General features: G+C 32.0%; 1 protein-coding gene across 1 annotated transcript; it reads left to right on the forward strand.

The window, feature by feature from the left end:
- Positions 1 to 3,964: 3,964 nt before the first annotated feature.
- LOC145304172 (U-scoloptoxin(11)-Sm5a-like) lies at positions 3,965 to 16,308 on the forward strand. The gene is made up of 11 exons (XM_080145940.1): positions 3,965 to 4,023; positions 4,997 to 5,070; positions 5,926 to 5,982; positions 8,223 to 8,333; positions 8,731 to 8,831; positions 10,209 to 10,272; positions 11,112 to 11,159; positions 11,316 to 11,452; positions 12,194 to 12,299; positions 12,932 to 12,983; positions 14,310 to 16,308. Exons 1-11 carry the CDS (start codon positions 3,984 to 3,986, stop codon positions 14,381 to 14,383), a joined length of 864 nt encoding a protein of 287 aa, XP_080002066.1. The 5' UTR covers positions 3,965 to 3,983; the 3' UTR covers positions 14,384 to 16,308.
- The last annotated feature ends 2,069 nt before the right edge of the window (positions 16,309 to 18,377 follow it).

Consider the following 18,377-nt stretch of genomic DNA (forward strand, 5'->3'; position numbering starts at 1 on the left):
CCTTTCTTCTATTCAAGAATTTACATGCATTAATTTATATTAATGGATATATGACTACTTGGATGTAGCACCAGAAATGCATAAATTCTAAGTTATATTTAAAAAACAATAACTGTATTCACCTCCTTTAACCTATCCCTTCCTCTCCTCTTAGATGAACTTACTGATAAATAAAGAAGGTCTATATTATCAAAAAATAACAAATAGTCCACTGTCAATATATCCACTTATTCTACAGGGTCATTCAAGATAAATGATTTTTTTAAAAACTTAATTATGCATAGAAAATAAAATAATTATTTAAAATCCTTTGTATATTTGGAAAACCTATTTTGGGACATTTATGTTTCAAATATTTAACATGGATGACAACATCCATAAGTAGCGAAGCTCAAAAATTATGATTGTATATCAGGAAAAAAATACTATAAAGCAGTGTCATATAATAAATATTAATATTGGCTGGCAAAATAAGGAAATCATCACACCTTTAAAATCACGCAACCTTATAATCATGAAAACTTAAAATCTAGGAATCGATCTAGCACCGCATTTAATAGACAAATCTTAATGAGACTTGATGGAAATATGTAGAACATGAGCATACTCAATCCCTGATAATTTCAACCGTCAACATTGAATAGGAATTGAGAAAACCATGAAAACCTAAAAAATCTAGGAATCGATCTTGCACCCCAATTAATAAAAATATATTATTAAAACTTAGTGAAAATATGTAGAATATAAAATTAATTAATCCCTGAAAACTTCAGCCCTTTATCTTGAAAAGAAGTTGAGAAAATCACGAAAACATAAAAATCTAGGAATCGATCTAGCACCCCAAATAACAAACAGACGGACAAAACAATGTATATATTAGATGGGCATATATAGTGGGAATCTTCACTAATAATTTCAGCTGTCTATCTTGAATAGGAGCCGAGAAATTCACGTTTCCCCCAATTCATAAACTAAGGACAGACGGACGGACATTGTGAATTATAGAGTAGCTTCGCTACTAAAAATGGTTATTTCAACAAATTATGCCCTAAAAAGCGGTTTTTCTAAAGGCCTTTTTTTCGAAGATTTACTAATTCAAAGGTTGTAAAAAAATGCCCGGTTCCATTGGAATTCAGTCCACACGGGATTCAACCCACGGAATTCAGCCCAGCGGGATTCAACCCAACGGTATTCAGCCCACACGGGATTCAACCCACGGTATTCAGCCCACACGGAATTCAGTCCATACGGGACTCAACCCACGGAATTCAGTCCATACGGGACTCAACCCACGGAATTCAGTCCATACGGGACTCAACCCACGGAATTCAGTCCATACGGGACTCAACCCATGGAATTCAGTCCACACGGGATTCAACCCATTATATATCTAAAATTGCCAGTTTTCAAAAATATTTTTTTTTTTAATTTGAGAACTAAATTTTTAGAAAATTAAAAAAAAAAGTTTTGAAAAAAGTTTATGTAATTTTTTTTTACTGTAGAAACTATTTTATAAAATATGCTTTATAAAAAATTTTAGAAAAAAGGAATTATTTTCTAAAAATTTTTTTCTCAAATTTGAAAAAAAAATATTTGTTTTTAAAACTGAGAATTCAGTCCACACGGAATTCAACCCAATATATATATAAAATTCTCAGTTTTAAAAACAAATATTTTTTTTCAAATTTGAGAAACAAAATTTTAGAAAATAAATCTTTTTTCTCAAATTTTTTATAAAGCATATTTTATAAAATAATTTCTACAATAAAAAATTTACATAAACTTTTTTTAAAACTTTAAAAAAAATTTTCTAAAAATTTTGTTCTCAAGTTTTAAAAAAAATATTTTTTTTCAAACTCGTAATTTTACATATATAATGGGTTGAATCCCGTGTGGACTGAATTCCGTGGGTTGAGTTCCGTATGGACTGAATTCCGTGGGTTGAGTCCCGTATGGACTGAATTCCGTGGGTTGAGTCCCGTATGGACTGAATTCCGAGGGTTGAGTCCCGTATGGACTGAATACCGTGGGTTGAATCCCGTGTGGGCTGAATACCGTGGGTTGAATCCCGTGTGGGCTGAATACCGTTGGGTTGAATCCCGCTGGGCTGAATTCCGTGGGTTGAATCCCGTGTGGGCTGAATTCCAATGGAACCCTTTAATCCATAAATCTTTGAAAAAAAGGTCTTTGAAAAAAAACTAAAGATCTCAATATCAACTGAACTGATTGAATAATCCATTTAAGTACTTAAATTTGCTCCTGTGATAGTTTTAGGCCATTCTATATGCACTGATAAGTAGAAAAATAGCCTAAAATCATACAAGACTTATTTATAACAAAATATAGCCTAAGACCATCTCAGGACCAATTAGAAGCTTCAATGTAATTGAGAACCATATCGGTTCAGTAGTTATCGAGATCCTTCACTACAGACAAAAAAGCCTACTACCTTATATGATACTAGCGGATTCGCCCCTTGCCTCTAGGGGCTTGGGCCCCAAGAGGTTTGATAAAACCAAATTTTCGTATTTTAGATTCAAAATAAGAATGTAAAAAAAAATTTGTTTGGGGGGGGGGGGATTTTTTTAGGGGGGGAGGGGGTAGTCCACCCCACTATTTTGATTTTAGTTTTAAAAAGAAAAAAAAATTTTGGAGGGGTATTTTTCATTTTTTAGGGGGGTTGGGGGTGTCCCATTCCCCAAGAAAATAGTTATAAACCTTACCAGGACCTATGAGAAGCAACCCTGTAAAGGAGAACCCGATCGGTTCAGCGGTTAGCGAGATCCTTCGCTACCAACAAACAGACAGACAGACAAACAAACAGACAGACATCGTTCTACTTTGTATTATAGATATATATATTTAAACACAAGTTATTTTTTAACATTTTATTAATGGAAGACAATTGTTTCACCATTGAATAGATCATCAGTTCCAATTAAGATGTATAAAATAAGAGTTAAAAAATATGTCTTTGCATTTTGAATCCTTTAAAAAGGACTTTATATAATAGGAGTTACAAGCTTTTAAAGCGATTCTAACACACCTAAATTTACGATCATAAATATAAATCTACAAAGTTGTGCGTACAGACGGGCATACACACACCAATGAAAAACAACTTTCTGGCGTTTTGTATAGTGAAAAAACCACCTCGGGCCCCCCCTTATTTTTGATTTTCTTCATAATTAAGGGTGAGGGGGTTAAAAACTACCCCCCCCCCGCCTTATTTTCGCTTTTTGTTCAAAATTAAGGGGGGGGGGGTAAAAACTACCCCCTCTTATTTTTGATTTTTTGTCGAAATTAAGCGGGGGGGGGGGGGTTCCGGTGCTCCGGTCTTCACATGTAGGCAAGCACCAAAAAAATCTTCCGCGAGAAACGCTCGCTCAGCCCAGAAACTCCGTGGATAATATTGAGAGTAATAACGGAAGAAGAAACGGAGGTCACCCCCCTACACTTCAATATAAGATGGGACTAATCCATAATTCCATCAATATTTTGGTAACCATCAACGGGTGTACACATTCCCATTCAACTTCTCTCTTAAACATTAATATTGATACATTTTAGAAGATTAAATTTATGTGAATCAAAAAGCACAAATTATTTATGGTGAATTTTTAGTTTAATAAGATGTGCCCCTAGAACCTTGTGGGCATAAAAATAGCCTTAAACCATACTAAAACCGTAATCTAAAAATAAAATAGCTTAAAACTATACTGGGACCTACATAAAGCTTCTCTAACTGGAGAACTCATCTGTTGAGTAGCTGTTGAGATCTTAAGCTATAGACAAAGCAGCCTTACTTCTTAATGTAATAGGATAATAATTTAAGGCCTTTAAAAGAACATTTATAATTTTTTTTCTCACAAATATACTTAAAAATGGATATAAATTTTATAGATATGATGTTTTGATAACTAAGTTCGGTTTAAATGACATAATCTTTAAATCTTTATTTTTCAGAGATTAAAAAGGTCTAGATGTTAAAATTGTTATTCTTTTCTGCACTATTTTCTGTAGGTAAGACTTTTTCTATTATGACCACGAATCTGATTGATTAAAACAGGTTTTGGGCCATACTGAAATATCATTTATAGTATTTTAGAATATTTACTATGAAAATTGCAAAAACTGAAAATTATAAAATTTATTTTATGTATTGTTAACACGGGCCTTAGACTCATCGGGGCCCACAAAACTGGACTTGGAACATTGGATATTAAATTACACTGGTACCCAAAGTTTTTTACATGCATCTCATTTTTGGCTTTGAAACTTTGATGACCTGATGGAATTACACAAACTTTAGGTGTCCAAACTTTTTCACCGATAATTATAATCTAACAAAGCGGTAATTTAGCGTCCATTGTCTTCTCATCTATAATCCCATAGTTTTTGTCAGATTCTAAATCTACAAAATTTGCGCAATTAATTTGGTTATAAGTTCGAATCTCCTTGCTACCTACGTCATAACCAAAAAATAAAAAAAAGCTATTCCTCGTTATAGCAGGGGCTAGTATTAAGATTAAGATGAATGCTTTGGCTAGTTAACAGGTGCACATATAGGACTTCCAGATTACAGTTAAACTCTCAGGGTGTTGGTTGTCTGTTGGATGATGGTTGAAATAACTTCTAAATAACATTAATATGTTTTGAGTTTTAAACATATTACAATATCTGATAGAAAAGCCGACATTTACAGTAACTCAGTGATTTAAAGGGATAAGAAAATGAACGATTAATTGATGTAAGTTCCCAATGTTACACAAAATCACACCTTTTAAGTAGATTCGAATTAGTGGTTAAAACGTTTAAACGCTTAACTTAATGAGCAAGTTTAATAAAAGTCCCCCAAAGTTTTTAGGCTAAGGAAAAGGAAAACATCATTTCAAGACTTTGGGGACATTGTGCCCCTTTCTTACTGAAAGCAACTACTTAACTCAGTGCTTCCCGTCTGTCAGTATTTTTGTGACAATAGTTTTCTTTTTTTTAGAACTTGCAGATATTGGGTTTGCTCAGGGCTTTGATTCCAACGATATTATTCCAAGCTTTGTCAGGAGAAAAGAGGTAATTGTAGCACTGCTACTCTGAAACCAAAATGTTTCCATACGTCTTATATTGTACATTGTCCCAGTTTGGTTTGGAAACCGATTAATATCCGCTGGATTAGAACCGGTTGTCAGCCTTACTGGAAATCATGTATAGCATTGTATAACAGACAATTTTACACAAACAGCAAAATAAAGATTAAATAATTTTTCATTTTAATATCCGCAGAAACCTATTACAATGCGAAAAAAAACTATTTAAATATAAATAAATCCTGATAAACAAAAAGGGTGTATCTAATAAAAATGTAATAATTATTAACATTTCCTGTTAAAAATTAATTGTACTATCCCTTTTTTTTGTCATAAAACAACAATTATGTCTCCAAATCTGAACAATTTTTGTTGGGTAGGAACCGATATTTAGCAATACTGAAATTTTTTAAGTGTCATAATATGCAGTTTGACTTAAGGAGAGTGTTTGATATTTTTTTATATTATATTGAGAAAATTGGCATTATAGAAGTAACATTTATTATATAGATCTTTATAATATAAAGGCTTGTAAAATGGTGAACGAAAAAAGAAATAATTTTGTTATGTAATGATTATTGTGCAAATGGGAGAGAATATTTCCTCTCATGTTAAATCCCTTTAGTGCTCAAATAGATAATTTGAATGAATTTCCACTAAGATTTGATACGGAAAGTGTGATGTGTGACGTCATAAAAATACGTCAAAAAAAAAGGATGAGAGGAGAAGTAGGAAAGGAAACCTTAAAAAAAAGAGATGGATTTAGCGTATTTTTAAGACGTCAAATATGATACTTTCCATGCCCCCAGATTTAAGAAGAGATAACATTGTTATTTTCTAGGAGCTTCCTCGGTGTATCGGAAATTCTATCTGCGGATTCCTACAAGCAAATGATAAGGTATCTATCTATTGGATATCTATTTATCAATCTATTCTATTCTCTATTCTATTCTAACGTTGGATATCTATCTATCAATATATCAGAGGATATCTATCTATCTATTCTATTTTTGGATATTTATCTATCTATTATATCAGTGGATATATATCTATCTATTCTACCTGTGGATATCTATCTATTATATCTGTGGATATCCATCTATATATTCTAAGTTTCTATCTATCTAATATATCAGAGGATATCTATCTATCTATTCGATCTTTGGATATCTATCTATCTACTATATCCGTGGATATCTCTCTATCTATAATATCTGAGGATATCTATCTATCTATAATATCTGAGGATATCTATCTATCTATTATATATCAGTGGATATCTATCTATCTATAATATCTGAGGATATCTATCTATCTATTATATATCAGTGGATATCTATCTATTCTATCTGCGTATATCTATTAATCTATTAGATCTGAGTATATCTATCTATCTACTATATCTGTGGATATCTATCTATCTATAATATCTGTGAATATCTATCTATCTATAATATCTGAGGATATCTATCTATCTATAATATCTGAGGATATCTATCTATCTATTATATATCAGTGGATATCTATCTATTCTATCTGCGTATATCTATCAATCTATTAGATCTGAGAATATCTATCTATCTACTATATCTGTGGATATCTATCTATTCTATCTGCGTATATCTATGAATCTATTAGATCTGAGAATATCTATCTATCTATCTATTCTCAATGCGGAGTTCTACAAGCAAATAATAAGGTATGCGAATTATTGGTTAATTCATGTATTTTCGCCAGCCAACCCTTTGATTGGTGTACATTTGTCCTAAGGTTCCTTAATTTTGACTTAAATAATACTTTCATGTCATATTAAAGGAGAACCATATCATTAGCAATTAGCGAAATACTTGGCCTCACACACGTAGTCAGACAAACTTCCTGTTACTTTACATAAGGTTAAAAAGAATTAGAAAACCTGAGCTCAAAAAAGAAACCAATAATATACCAATCAGTCATAAAAGTTCAGATGTAATCTGACTTTGAATCAATAACTCAATATTAAGTAAAAAGAAACAAATATTGTCTGTCTGTTTGTATGTAATGATCTCGCTAACCACTGAATAAATATGGTTTTTCTAACTCCTTTACAGTGAAGCCTACTCTTGGGAAGGACTTGACTATTTATAGTAAGTGATCCCACCCTTCCAAAATAAAATCACTCCTAGAAAATTATCAGCTTATACCAATACCGTAATTAATTCGGGGAAAAAACCACGAAACGTATACGTGTTTTTCAGATGTCGTTGGGGGGCAACACATCGTAAACCTCTCCATTTGCCCCCCAAATATTATCTTAGATTTATTTCGCTTGTTGGTTATACCTTATTCCTGGAAAATTATTTCCCCCTGTCACCTAAGTGCTTACGTACAACCATACTTATGTAAAAGGTCATCTTTTAACAAAATTGAATAAATATAGTAAAGATTGTGCAAAGAGGAATGTAATTTTCTCAAGATATTTGTATTTGAGATTACATGATAATATAATATTTTTATATCAAAGTACAATTATAAAACGCATGTTGTGCTTTCCCACAAAGTGCCTAACTATCATTAATCCCCCCCCCCCCCTTGATAGTTATCTTTTTCTCCAACCTGCAGGGCCTATACCTGTTGTGTGCTAACCCTGCAGGGCTACCCAGTATCGAATATAACTTAACCTAAACTAAAGTAATAAACAAGCATACGAAAAACTAAATTTATTTTAAAATAAGGAGAGGGGGGTGTTATGTGCTCGATTAGACACTTTTAGGGAAAATGCTACTCATCTCTTTGGACGAAGCCCAATCTGTCCCACTGTAAGAAAGACGATTCCTATATGACGTCATGTAAAGGAAAAAGAAAAGGAGAAAGGGGAGAAGAAAAGATTGGGCTTCGTCATCTCCTTGCAGCTCCCCAAAAATAAAGTTCTTAGCCGACAAATACAAAACCTTCCTACTTTATTTAAAAAAAGAAATAGTAATTTTCTGCTTTTACAATTTTACAATCTGAAAGTGCATGTAAAAATAATTTGAATCATTTTCCAATAAATTATAGATTATAAAATAATGATTTATTCAACTATGTAATTTATAAAAAAAAACATGAAATCTATCGATATATGTTTGTATATGTCTATCTATCTATCTATCTATCTAGGGCCTGACAAAGCTGCAGTATTGTGAGTGTGGAGGAGGACTGGAGTGCCCCATGCGCTGGGATCAGTTTGATGGACAGTCACTGTCACAGGCACAGGCAGATCAGTATAAGGTAACAACCAAACAGACAGACAGACATTATTTCTGAAAATTACATCACAAAGTAGTCTAAAAATTCTTTATTTGCAATAGTATTAGTTGATGTTTTAATGTAAAAAAATTATTTATGCATTTTGAGGTTATCAGTCTCTTGATAATCCTAGTGCCTCTATTCTTTCGAACTACTCCCCTAGAGGCCAATAAGTTAGAGGGGGAGGGGTATAAAAAGCAATTTATCGTTTGAGGATGGTAGTTCCCTCCCCAAATATAGTCATAAACCTCCCCAGGACATATGAGAAGCTACATAATAATTTCTAAACATATCGGTTCCGTGGTTACAGAGATCCTTCATTACAAACAGACAGACACACAAACATCCTGTTACTTTTATATAAGCATGATATATTTAGTACTGTGGGAAAGCCCCTGTGGTACCTGAATGTACAAGTGGAGAACAAGTTGCCTACACAACTACACAAAAGTTTCATGGCGACAAACAAGTCTCTTTAAAGTAAGTTTTCCAATGAAATTCTCTAAAGGGGATGAAAATCAGAGTGAGACAATGGGCTGTTTATTTCACTAGTCAGAGTCTCCAAAGTTTTAAAAAACGTTTTGTTATTGCTTAAAATCTTTGGGAACTTCAATGAATTTTAAATGGTTGGTTCATGAAGTTGAGTTCAAACGTTTCAACCAATACTTTAAATCTAGAGAATGGAAAACTTTGTGTATCATGATTGGGGAATGGGATGTACATTAATTTATCGGCCATTGTCTTATCCCTTTATGTCTTATGTCTTTACATTTTTTAAATCACTTATGAAAGGAGAGTTTGAGGTCCAAAAATATTATTGACAAAAATTTGTTGGCTTAAAATTTTCAGTTATTATTTTTAAATCTTGATTCGTTTGTTCAAACTAAAAGTGTCAAAACTTTTACACAAATCATTTTAATCTACAAAAATGTTATATTTTTAATACTTGTGGGTTTATTTCAATTTTAAGTCCGTAGTCTAATTACTTAAGAAATACAATAATTGCTTAGAATATTAGAACCAATCGAATATCATAGTTTTCTATTTACTTAATCTTATTAATCCCTTTACATAAGAAAATATTAATATTTATCTATATATAGCAGCCCAGTTTTTCTATAACTATATAAATAAAATTATTCTGGTTGAATGTCGCATTTTGAAAATTTATAAAAGAAATTTGTCATATATATTGATTTATTGACAATAAATGAAAAATCATTTGAGGTATCCTTCTTGTTATTTATGCTTTTTGGAAGTGTCCACATTTTATCTTGAATTTGAGAAGTTTGTTATTACTTCGCTTCTTATGGACAAATTTGTCCTTATTACAGAAATAATTAATAATTGCTTTGTATTATCCTATTGACGTACTTTTTGTCCGTATAGTATTATAAGTATTTATTTTAACCTTATATTCATGAAGACTGGTTTTTGTAAGATTATCAATGCAAAACAATGTACGTGGCATAATTCCCATATATAAATCAACGACGACATTACAAAAATAGAATCAATATTTAGAGACCAATAAGTTTTGTTTTTTTTTTGGGGGGGGGGTAGGGGGTTTAAGAGGCAATTTATCGTTTGAGGGTGGTAATTTCTTCCCTAAATATAGTCATAAACCTTCCAAGGACCTATGAGAAGCTACATAATAATGGATGAACATATCGGTTCCATGGTTACATTTTAGTTGTTTGCTAGGTTGTATGTAGTGTTTGTACACAAATGTTACATTTTCTGCGGCATTGTAACTTAGTTTCATTGGTTAAAATTGATCCATTTAAGCAAAATGACCTAGCTATATTAGTAAAGCCACCTATTTTTCTAAAATTGTAACATTTTTTTTTTTTTTAGGGATGAAATCCATTGTCGATGTCCTTTTGGTAGCTCTTATCAAAATACATTATTTGATTCCCAGGTATGCACAAGGAATTTCTTTATTGATTACGATCACAACAATGGAAATAGGATATATGGATATTATATTATGATAAGGGAATATTGTTGATAATTTAAGTTGCAAATTTAGTCCTCAGATATTGGTTAATAGGTTCCCTCATAGTCAGAGGAGGGGATGTGATAATGTCAAAAGGGTGGTTGGTTCAATGGGGTTATCTTTATATTAGTTAGCTCGAAGAAATATTTTAGCAGGGTATATGAGAACCTCTAACAATATCCAAACACACTATATCCATTATCACAGCATGTTGAGTAATATAGAATTTTTCATAATGATTATGATAGAGGAGCTTAGTTAAACAATTGAACCCATTATTACGTTTTTTTAGATGCAATGGACTAAATTTTGTACCTTGTTTGATAATATTTTAGTTTAGTTAGTCAAATTCTTGCTTTAATTTGAACAATTATGTAAATTTTTTACAAAGAAAATCTTTATAACCAAGTTTTATTTGAACATTTCTTAGAATATGCAAACTTAGTCTTCATTCATTAAAGTTTAAGAAGCATATCTACTCATTAATGTGGCACACCGAACAACTTCTGTTACCTATAAATGTTTTGTTCATTGACTAATTTAAGTATTGTTGAAAGTAAAACTTGCTTGAAATTTAATTTTGAATCTTTCAGTAATGTCATAATTGCAAATAAGCTGATTAAGTTACCACACCTTCCAAAAATGGACATCAATAGGTTTATTATACTCTACATAGTATTCTTTAACAATTTACTTATTTAAAATTTGTTGATGTGCTATTATAGACATTGTGGTCCTTTATAATATTTATTTCTTTTTAGTATGAAGGGGTGTTTGAGATTTTGAAGCTGAGCTATTTTTGTATGCCTGTAAGTACTTTTAACTAATTTTTTAAAAAGAACTTTTTCAAAATGATATACGTTTTCTGTAATTTGAATAGCCTGATATTTTCATATACAATATAACCGACAATCTGAATATTATTTCATCTATCTAACATGATTTTCATCAAATTGTTTTTCTAGTTGCCAACTTGTAACAGAACATCTGTGTGCAAAGATATAACAGAGAGACCTGATAAGTACATTGTTAATCCCAAGTGTTTGTGTCCTACTGGTATGGCCTGCCCTAGTGTTTCTCCCCAACATTCAGACACTATTAGGTAATTACTTTCATTAGTTGGTTTGCCGCTAGAAATCTCATTGGTTAATGAAGCATATGTTACAAATGTGGACCAATAACATTTTAGCAAAAGCAAGTAGTAAGTTTTAGATTATTATTAGTCTTAGTGTTTCATCCACAACATTCAGACACTATTAGGTAATTATTTTCATTTGTTGATTTGCCGCCAGATATCTCATTGGTCAATAAAGCATATGTTACAAACGTGGACCAATAACATTTTAGCAAAAGCAAGTAGTAAGTTTTAGATTGTTATTAGTCTTAGTGTTTTATCCACAACATTCAGACACTATTAGGTAATTATTTTCATTAGTTGGTTTGCTGCCAGAAATCTCTTTGTTCAATGAAGAACTTGTTATCTGAAGCTATATATATCTTTAATGACTTATTCGAATGAAAGAAAAGTGCTTTTAATAATATAATGATATATTTATGTAGGCATAGGGAATTAAAGGATTTTTTTAATGATGCTAATCTTGGCAGACTAGAGCTGAGTGTTATTCATTCATAAAATAGAATATAAAACACTGTTTTTAGTTAGATGTCTCCCTTTTAATCTATATATCCAAATGCTTCATATTTATCTCTCTAACTTTGAAAGGACTGCCATAATGTTTGAAACCATGGAAGTTTCCCTAACAGTGAATAGCAATAAAAGAACCCCCCTTTCCTTCCAAAAAAAAAGTTTCTTTGATTTCATCAATCAATCTATCTATTTTAGAATGGGAGAAACCTTGATCCACCAAGTGCAGTGTGAGAGCCCCAAGTCCTGGAGTATGCGCCCTCTCCCAGATTATCTCAATAACCTCAGATCCGGCCACGGAAAGGTAATAGATTTACTAAAATAGATGGTCAGCAATTTAGTCACATATGATTCATTCCAGTCATACAGGCAACTAAAATTTGGATAATATGATTGGTTGCTGATAAGAAATACAACTTTTTTATAGCAAATTTGTTATATCTGGATTAGATAGAAAAAAATGCCAAATGTGTATACTTTCTGACCTTAACTTAGTCGGATTGGTTTTACTGCTTTTGTATTAGCTCATTTAGATTTAGACTCTATATTTATTCTATATAAATTCGCAATTTTCGGAAATAACTGATTCCTGCAACATTTTTCATGATCTAATTATAAGTAAGGAAGCTAATTTTTTATTCATTTTGTATGTCTGTTCATCAGACTATAAGGCTATGGGGGAAATGTGATTATCTCAGCTGCTTTTCAATATAGATGGCTGACTTGATCAGATTTCCTATACAAATAAACATCCAGTGTGTAATTTACTTTGTCCATGAGTGTGTCAGTCGTGCTCAAAAATATAAATATTTAAAAATATAAAAAAAAACGTGAGCAAAGTTTCGTGATTTTTAAATCTACTTGTCCGTACCCCATCCATGGTACTTTGCTACTTATGAAAGTTGTCATTTATGTTTTAATTGAAAATTTATTTAGAATATAAGACAACCAATGGGGGAAGATTTGTGGATGATGAAACGATCAAATGGTAAGATTTTTCGGGTATAGTCCTTTTCGTGGCAACGCCTCTTAATGGTCGTTTCATCGTATTTTTACAGAAGCTTTTGTCCTATTTCTAGGCCCTGTGGGAGGCTCTTACCCTGCGGGGCAATTGCCTTACCTACTCAAAAGCTACTCTAAAAATACGACGAAACGCCACTTAAAAGGCTCTGCCACGAATCCTTAAATAAAAGTAACAGGATGCTAATCTGTTTATCTGTGTGTGTTTTACTGTAGCAAAGGATCTTGCTAACCAGTAGACCGATAAGTTTCTTCTTTACAGTGAAGTTTTTTGAACTATTTACTATTTTCTCTAATATACTCCTAGAGGTTCGAGTGTTTCAAGGTGGAAAAGGGGGTTATTATGAGCAAGGAAAAAAGGAAAGTGCTTAGAATTGAATTATATACTGTAAAGTGTAAATATTTTTATTTTGAATGCAATCTCTGTGTAAACACTTTTAACACTTAAGTGTGTATTAAATGGGTATTTTTTGGAGTATATTCACTCTAGAATTTCATTCATTTTTCTTCTATAATAACGTAGCTACCCTATAGTTCAAAATGTCCGTCCGTATTTATATAATTGTCTGTATGTTTGTATAGCATATTCTAAACATGATTTTCTCGGCTCTTAATTAAGTCAGCTGATTTTATTTGTGAAGATTCGCTAACTTATATCCAAATTATATTTAACATTTTGGGACGGAGAAATGTAGAGACCTATTCTAATTACAGAGTAGCTGCGCTTCCTAAATGTATTTTTGACGTCAATGGTTGCATTATTTTTTCATCCAATATTTATTTATTTTCTTAATTCCTTTACAATTCTAAGTGTAAATAAACACATTAAACATGAATTACAATTTTTTCTTCTCTTTTTACTTCTTTTTAATATTATAGGTAGATTTTATTCATTTTAATAAAATAAAACAAGATTTGTAAACTTTGTACATATTTGATAAATCATTATTTAAAATCACGCAACCTTACAGAAAAAAAAGATTTTGTTAGAATTGACGAGTTACAATGTTTCCAGGGCTGACGGTGGTAAACAAAATTAGCCCTTCTGTAGATTACAAATATTTCTGAAACCAACCAATCAAAATTTAATAAAAGTACCCAAAATTTTGAGCAAACTTATTAGAGAAAATGTTTATAAATTTTTGGGTACTACTTATATTTAAAGTCAAATGTCCTGGGTAAGATATGCATGTTAGCAGCTTATAAACGAAGGATCTTAAGGGATAAGACAATGGACGATAAATTGAAATACATCCCCATTGATAAACATATTTTATTGAATATTTTTGTTCAGGCAACCCGAGCAGATTACCAGTTTGGCGTAGAATCCGGTGGGGCCCCGCTATTGGACTATTTGGAAACTGGTAGATTTAGTAACAACAACCCGTCAAGACGCGCCAATGAGGGATACAGACACTTGTAGAGAGACAAACAAACTAATAAAAATATTTTCTAATATGAAAAAAGATTATAAACTGCTGGATAATAACCGGTAAATCTATCGTAAAACTATCGTAATACAGACAATTTTCCACGAATATTAGAATAAGAATCACAAATTAAAACCAGTTTTGTTAGCCTGGTCCTTCGGCTCCACGAGGCTAACAATAGTGGATTAATCTTATAATTCTTCATTTTACTGTCCGCGAAAAGCTGTCTATAATACGATGCAATAAATAACTATTTCTCTCCAAATTGTCAGAAATTTAATTAAGTATTTTATAGAATTTGGGATCTTAAGGGATAAGACAATGGACTATAAATTGAAATACATTCCTAATGCTGATAAACAAAATTATTCCCTCTGTAGATCAAATTATGTTGGTTAAAAAATTAAGCACTGCAAGTTTGCTAAAAACTTCCTTCTAGCTTCAAGAGGGAGCTAATATCAATAATTTCTTTTAAAAATCATATTCAAAATAAAGTTTAACTGAAATTAAGTTTTTCCTATTCTTGAGTGAAAAAATTTCGGGAATATAATAATTTTTCAAAATATAAATTGCGTATACTAATTTTAAAAATGTGTCTTTAGCAAAATAATAATATATTAAGTGGAGCTTTTAAGCACTCGAAGGAACTAGGAATATCAGGAGACTTAATTACTCAAAATGCACCGCTAAACTTTTGAACAAAAAGCAATACATTTATATGTACTATCGGCTACGCCTCTAGGGGCACTTGAGGAGGGGGGAGTTGAATCCCAAAACCCATTTTTTAAAAGATTTTTTTAAAAGTAAAAAAAAATTTTGTGGGGGTTTGGGGTTTTCTAGGGTTGATTTTTTTTCTTCGGGGGGTTGTGGTACCCTCCCCCAAAATAGTTATAAACCTTCCCGAAAGCTACCTTGTTAAGGACAACCCAATCGGTTCAGCGGTTAGCAAGATCTTTTGGTACAAACAGACAGAAAAACAAACAAACTTCATTTTACTTTATTTTAAGAATAAAATAAGTAAAACTAGGCTTGGGCTAATTAAAACGGTGCATTATGAGTATTATACCAGCTTTGTAAACCTAGTTCCCCATTTTCTTTGAGTTTTTTAACATTCACTTTAGATTTAATCATTTTGCTCTATATTTTGTTATTTTCTTGTGACGTATACTTTAATTAAAGCCCTATAGAGTAAGGACTTTACATATATACATGTACATTTGGAGGAACAATACAAAATGTACATACATAAAACTAGTCCTCAAAATTGTTCATTTCAAATTTTTGTCATCTTGCACCCTTCTCTGGAATACCAGTTTGAATTCTGTTAAAAAAACTTAAGTTTGGAAAAAATTTTTTTGAAAGTTAAGGTTGATAGCAAAGCATTGTAAAACAAGGTGGACATCATCCAATATATGCGGAGTACACATTTCAAGTAGACTAATAGATGGACAGACGAATAAGTAATAATCAACACTAACAGTAATTTTTAAAAAATTACAACATAAAATCACATTTCCTCTATGAAAACTAAAATGTCCTCTAGCGCATTATTGACTGACTGACAAAATAAGTTCAAGAATCTTCACAAAAATTTCAGCCGTCTATCAATATTAGAGAATTTTCGTTTTCTTAATAGCTTATGGAGGGACAAAGGGACAAAGTAAGCTATAGAGTAGCCTTACTCCTTAACAAAACTATAATTTCCTTACTTAATTTCTTTTACAAAGTTCAATTTATAAATCCAGTAGGGGGTCTTTATCTAGATATATGAAAAATCGCCCAAAACTTGTGTACTTAATAAATATATTATTATCAATGTTATAATCTTCGTAAAATTTTAATAAATAAATAATTAAATATAAATATGTTTATTGTAAATAATTATTTGATGTATAAAACTCATATATTATTATCTTTAAATAAATATTAAACTTTTTAGGTTTTTTTTATAGATTTTTAGTAGTGCAGCTACTCTTTAATTTCTATCCTTTTATATAAAGCAGTTAAGTATGTTCTCCTTAAGATTTCAATAACGACTGACTGGAAATTTTAACACCCCCTATTTATGAAAATGGAGGGGGTTGTGAGCTTTAGAGGGGGTGTAATATAATACAGACAACAAAAAGGTTTTATTTTATTATCAGGGGGGTGGATACGCCCCAAGAGGTCCACTTTCCTACATAATCAAAATACAATTTTACTGAGCTGGAACTTTAAATCATTGTAGTGGTGAGCTAAATCGGAGTGAGCGAACTTTCCACCAATGAGAGCACAGCACTTTATGAAATGCCGCGCTGTGATTGGCTGAAATTCGGCGCACCCCGATCTGGCTCACCACTAAAAAGATTTAAAGATCCAGCTCTGGTAAAAATAATTTAGTTCTCCATTTTAGGTAAGCTTCAACCTGGGATGGTTTTAGTCTATTTTTACTTAGATTTAATTGCTATCGCTTTCCCTTTAAATAGAGATACCCTAGATGCTATGCAATGGCTTGCGGTAGGGGGATGTATGAGGGTGTCTACACCATCCACCCCCCCTATTAAAATTAATATAAGGAAATTATTTTGTTTTGCCCAATTTCTAAGCCCCTAATGATTACACCTCCCCTTGGTCAATCGTTGTGCACGCCACTGGATACACTGCTGTTTATTTTTAGTAGCGAAGCTACTCTATAATTCACGTTGTCTGTCCGTAAGTTCGTAACGCTATGGGGGAAACATGGTTTTCTCGAGTCCTATTAAAGATAGACAGCTGAAATTTTTAGTGAAGCTTCCTATGATATATGCTCATCTAATCTACACATTGTATTGTCCATCTGTCTGTTACTTGGGCTGTTAGATCGATTCCTAGAATTTCAAGTTTTCCCGATATCCATTCAAATTTTTTGAGCTTTGCTACTTGAACAAGTTGTCATCCTTATTTTTATTTCTCTGACTTAAATTCTTTTTTTTTGGTCCGTGGTTCAGGACTAAGATGATCATTACGCGGATAGACTGACATACGAACAGGATGGACGGTCATTTAAGATTGTGTAGTTATTTTAAAGCAGGATCAAGTGCAGTTCACGCTAAAATGTTCCTTGTAACGATTTTATAAAAAAAATCTATGAATTTTAAAGGCTAGCTGCCAAATGGCTGAACATACATAGCATGCCCGCACATCGATTTACGCGGCATAAAAAGGCCTACAAATAATCTAGATTATGCCAAGATCCAATGATGCACAGGAAAAGCTACACTAAAGAAAAAAAATGCGTAAGATAAGTCTTTTTTGCGCTTTTATGTGCACTGCAAATAAACGTGCATTATTGATTCACATAATTTTGGAGCATTCTACCTTGAACTGTACTTGACCCAAAAAGTTTGTTGGTCGCACTTTCCAGTGCTATCTATGTACAATTTCCCCTTAAATTTGTATGAATCTTTAAAACTTCTGTACATAGAGTATAAGAAACTAATCTATAATTATCACGGATACACGAATAGGACAATAGAAATTAAATATAGTTTCCCCTCCCCCTCCCTCCCTCTCCTCCCTCGAAAATTCCGATAAAAAGACAATTGGACTTAATTTGTTGGGGGAAAGAAAGGGATGTGGATTAATTTAAGCACTATTGTCCTTTTCCTTCCCTGCAATAGTGGTAACAATACACTTTTTCCTAAGGATGCCTCGGGCGATTTCTAGTTGCTTTAATATATTGTCATCAGAGATAAAAGGTTTGGCAAAGGTGCCTATAATAAGTGGACCTGTCTGTTTGTCTGTCGTCCGTTTGTAACTTATTTTCTGTCTTTTATTCATGTTTTTCTTCTCCCCAATTTATTTCTTTTTGTCTCCTATTCATCTCTTTCTCCTTCTCTCTTGTATTTCTTCAAATTTACTTTGCCTCAAAATAGGTACTTTTACTCAAATCTATTGGTTGACCACAAAACCCG

This window comes from Acartia tonsa, chromosome 13 (genome assembly GCF_053477335.1).
Source record: "Acartia tonsa isolate MP-2025a chromosome 13, ASM5347733v1, whole genome shotgun sequence".
NCBI lineage: Eukaryota > Metazoa > Arthropoda > Copepoda > Calanoida > Acartiidae > Acartia > Acartia tonsa.

What these genes read in the sequence shown, in the direction of transcription:
- LOC145304172 (XM_080145940.1), top strand. Translation starts at nt 3,984, where the DNA reads ATGTTAAAATTGTTATTCTTTTCTGCACTATTTTCTGTAG. An exon ending in TGAGCTATTTTTGTATGCCT is followed by an intron (nt 11,160 to 11,315) that starts GTAAGTACTTTT and finishes TTGTTTTTCTAG; the next exon opens with TTGCCAACTTGTAACAGAAC. An exon ending in TCAGATCCGGCCACGGAAAG is followed by an intron (nt 12,300 to 12,931) that starts GTAATAGATTTA and finishes AAATTTATTTAG; the next exon opens with AATATAAGACAACCAATGGG.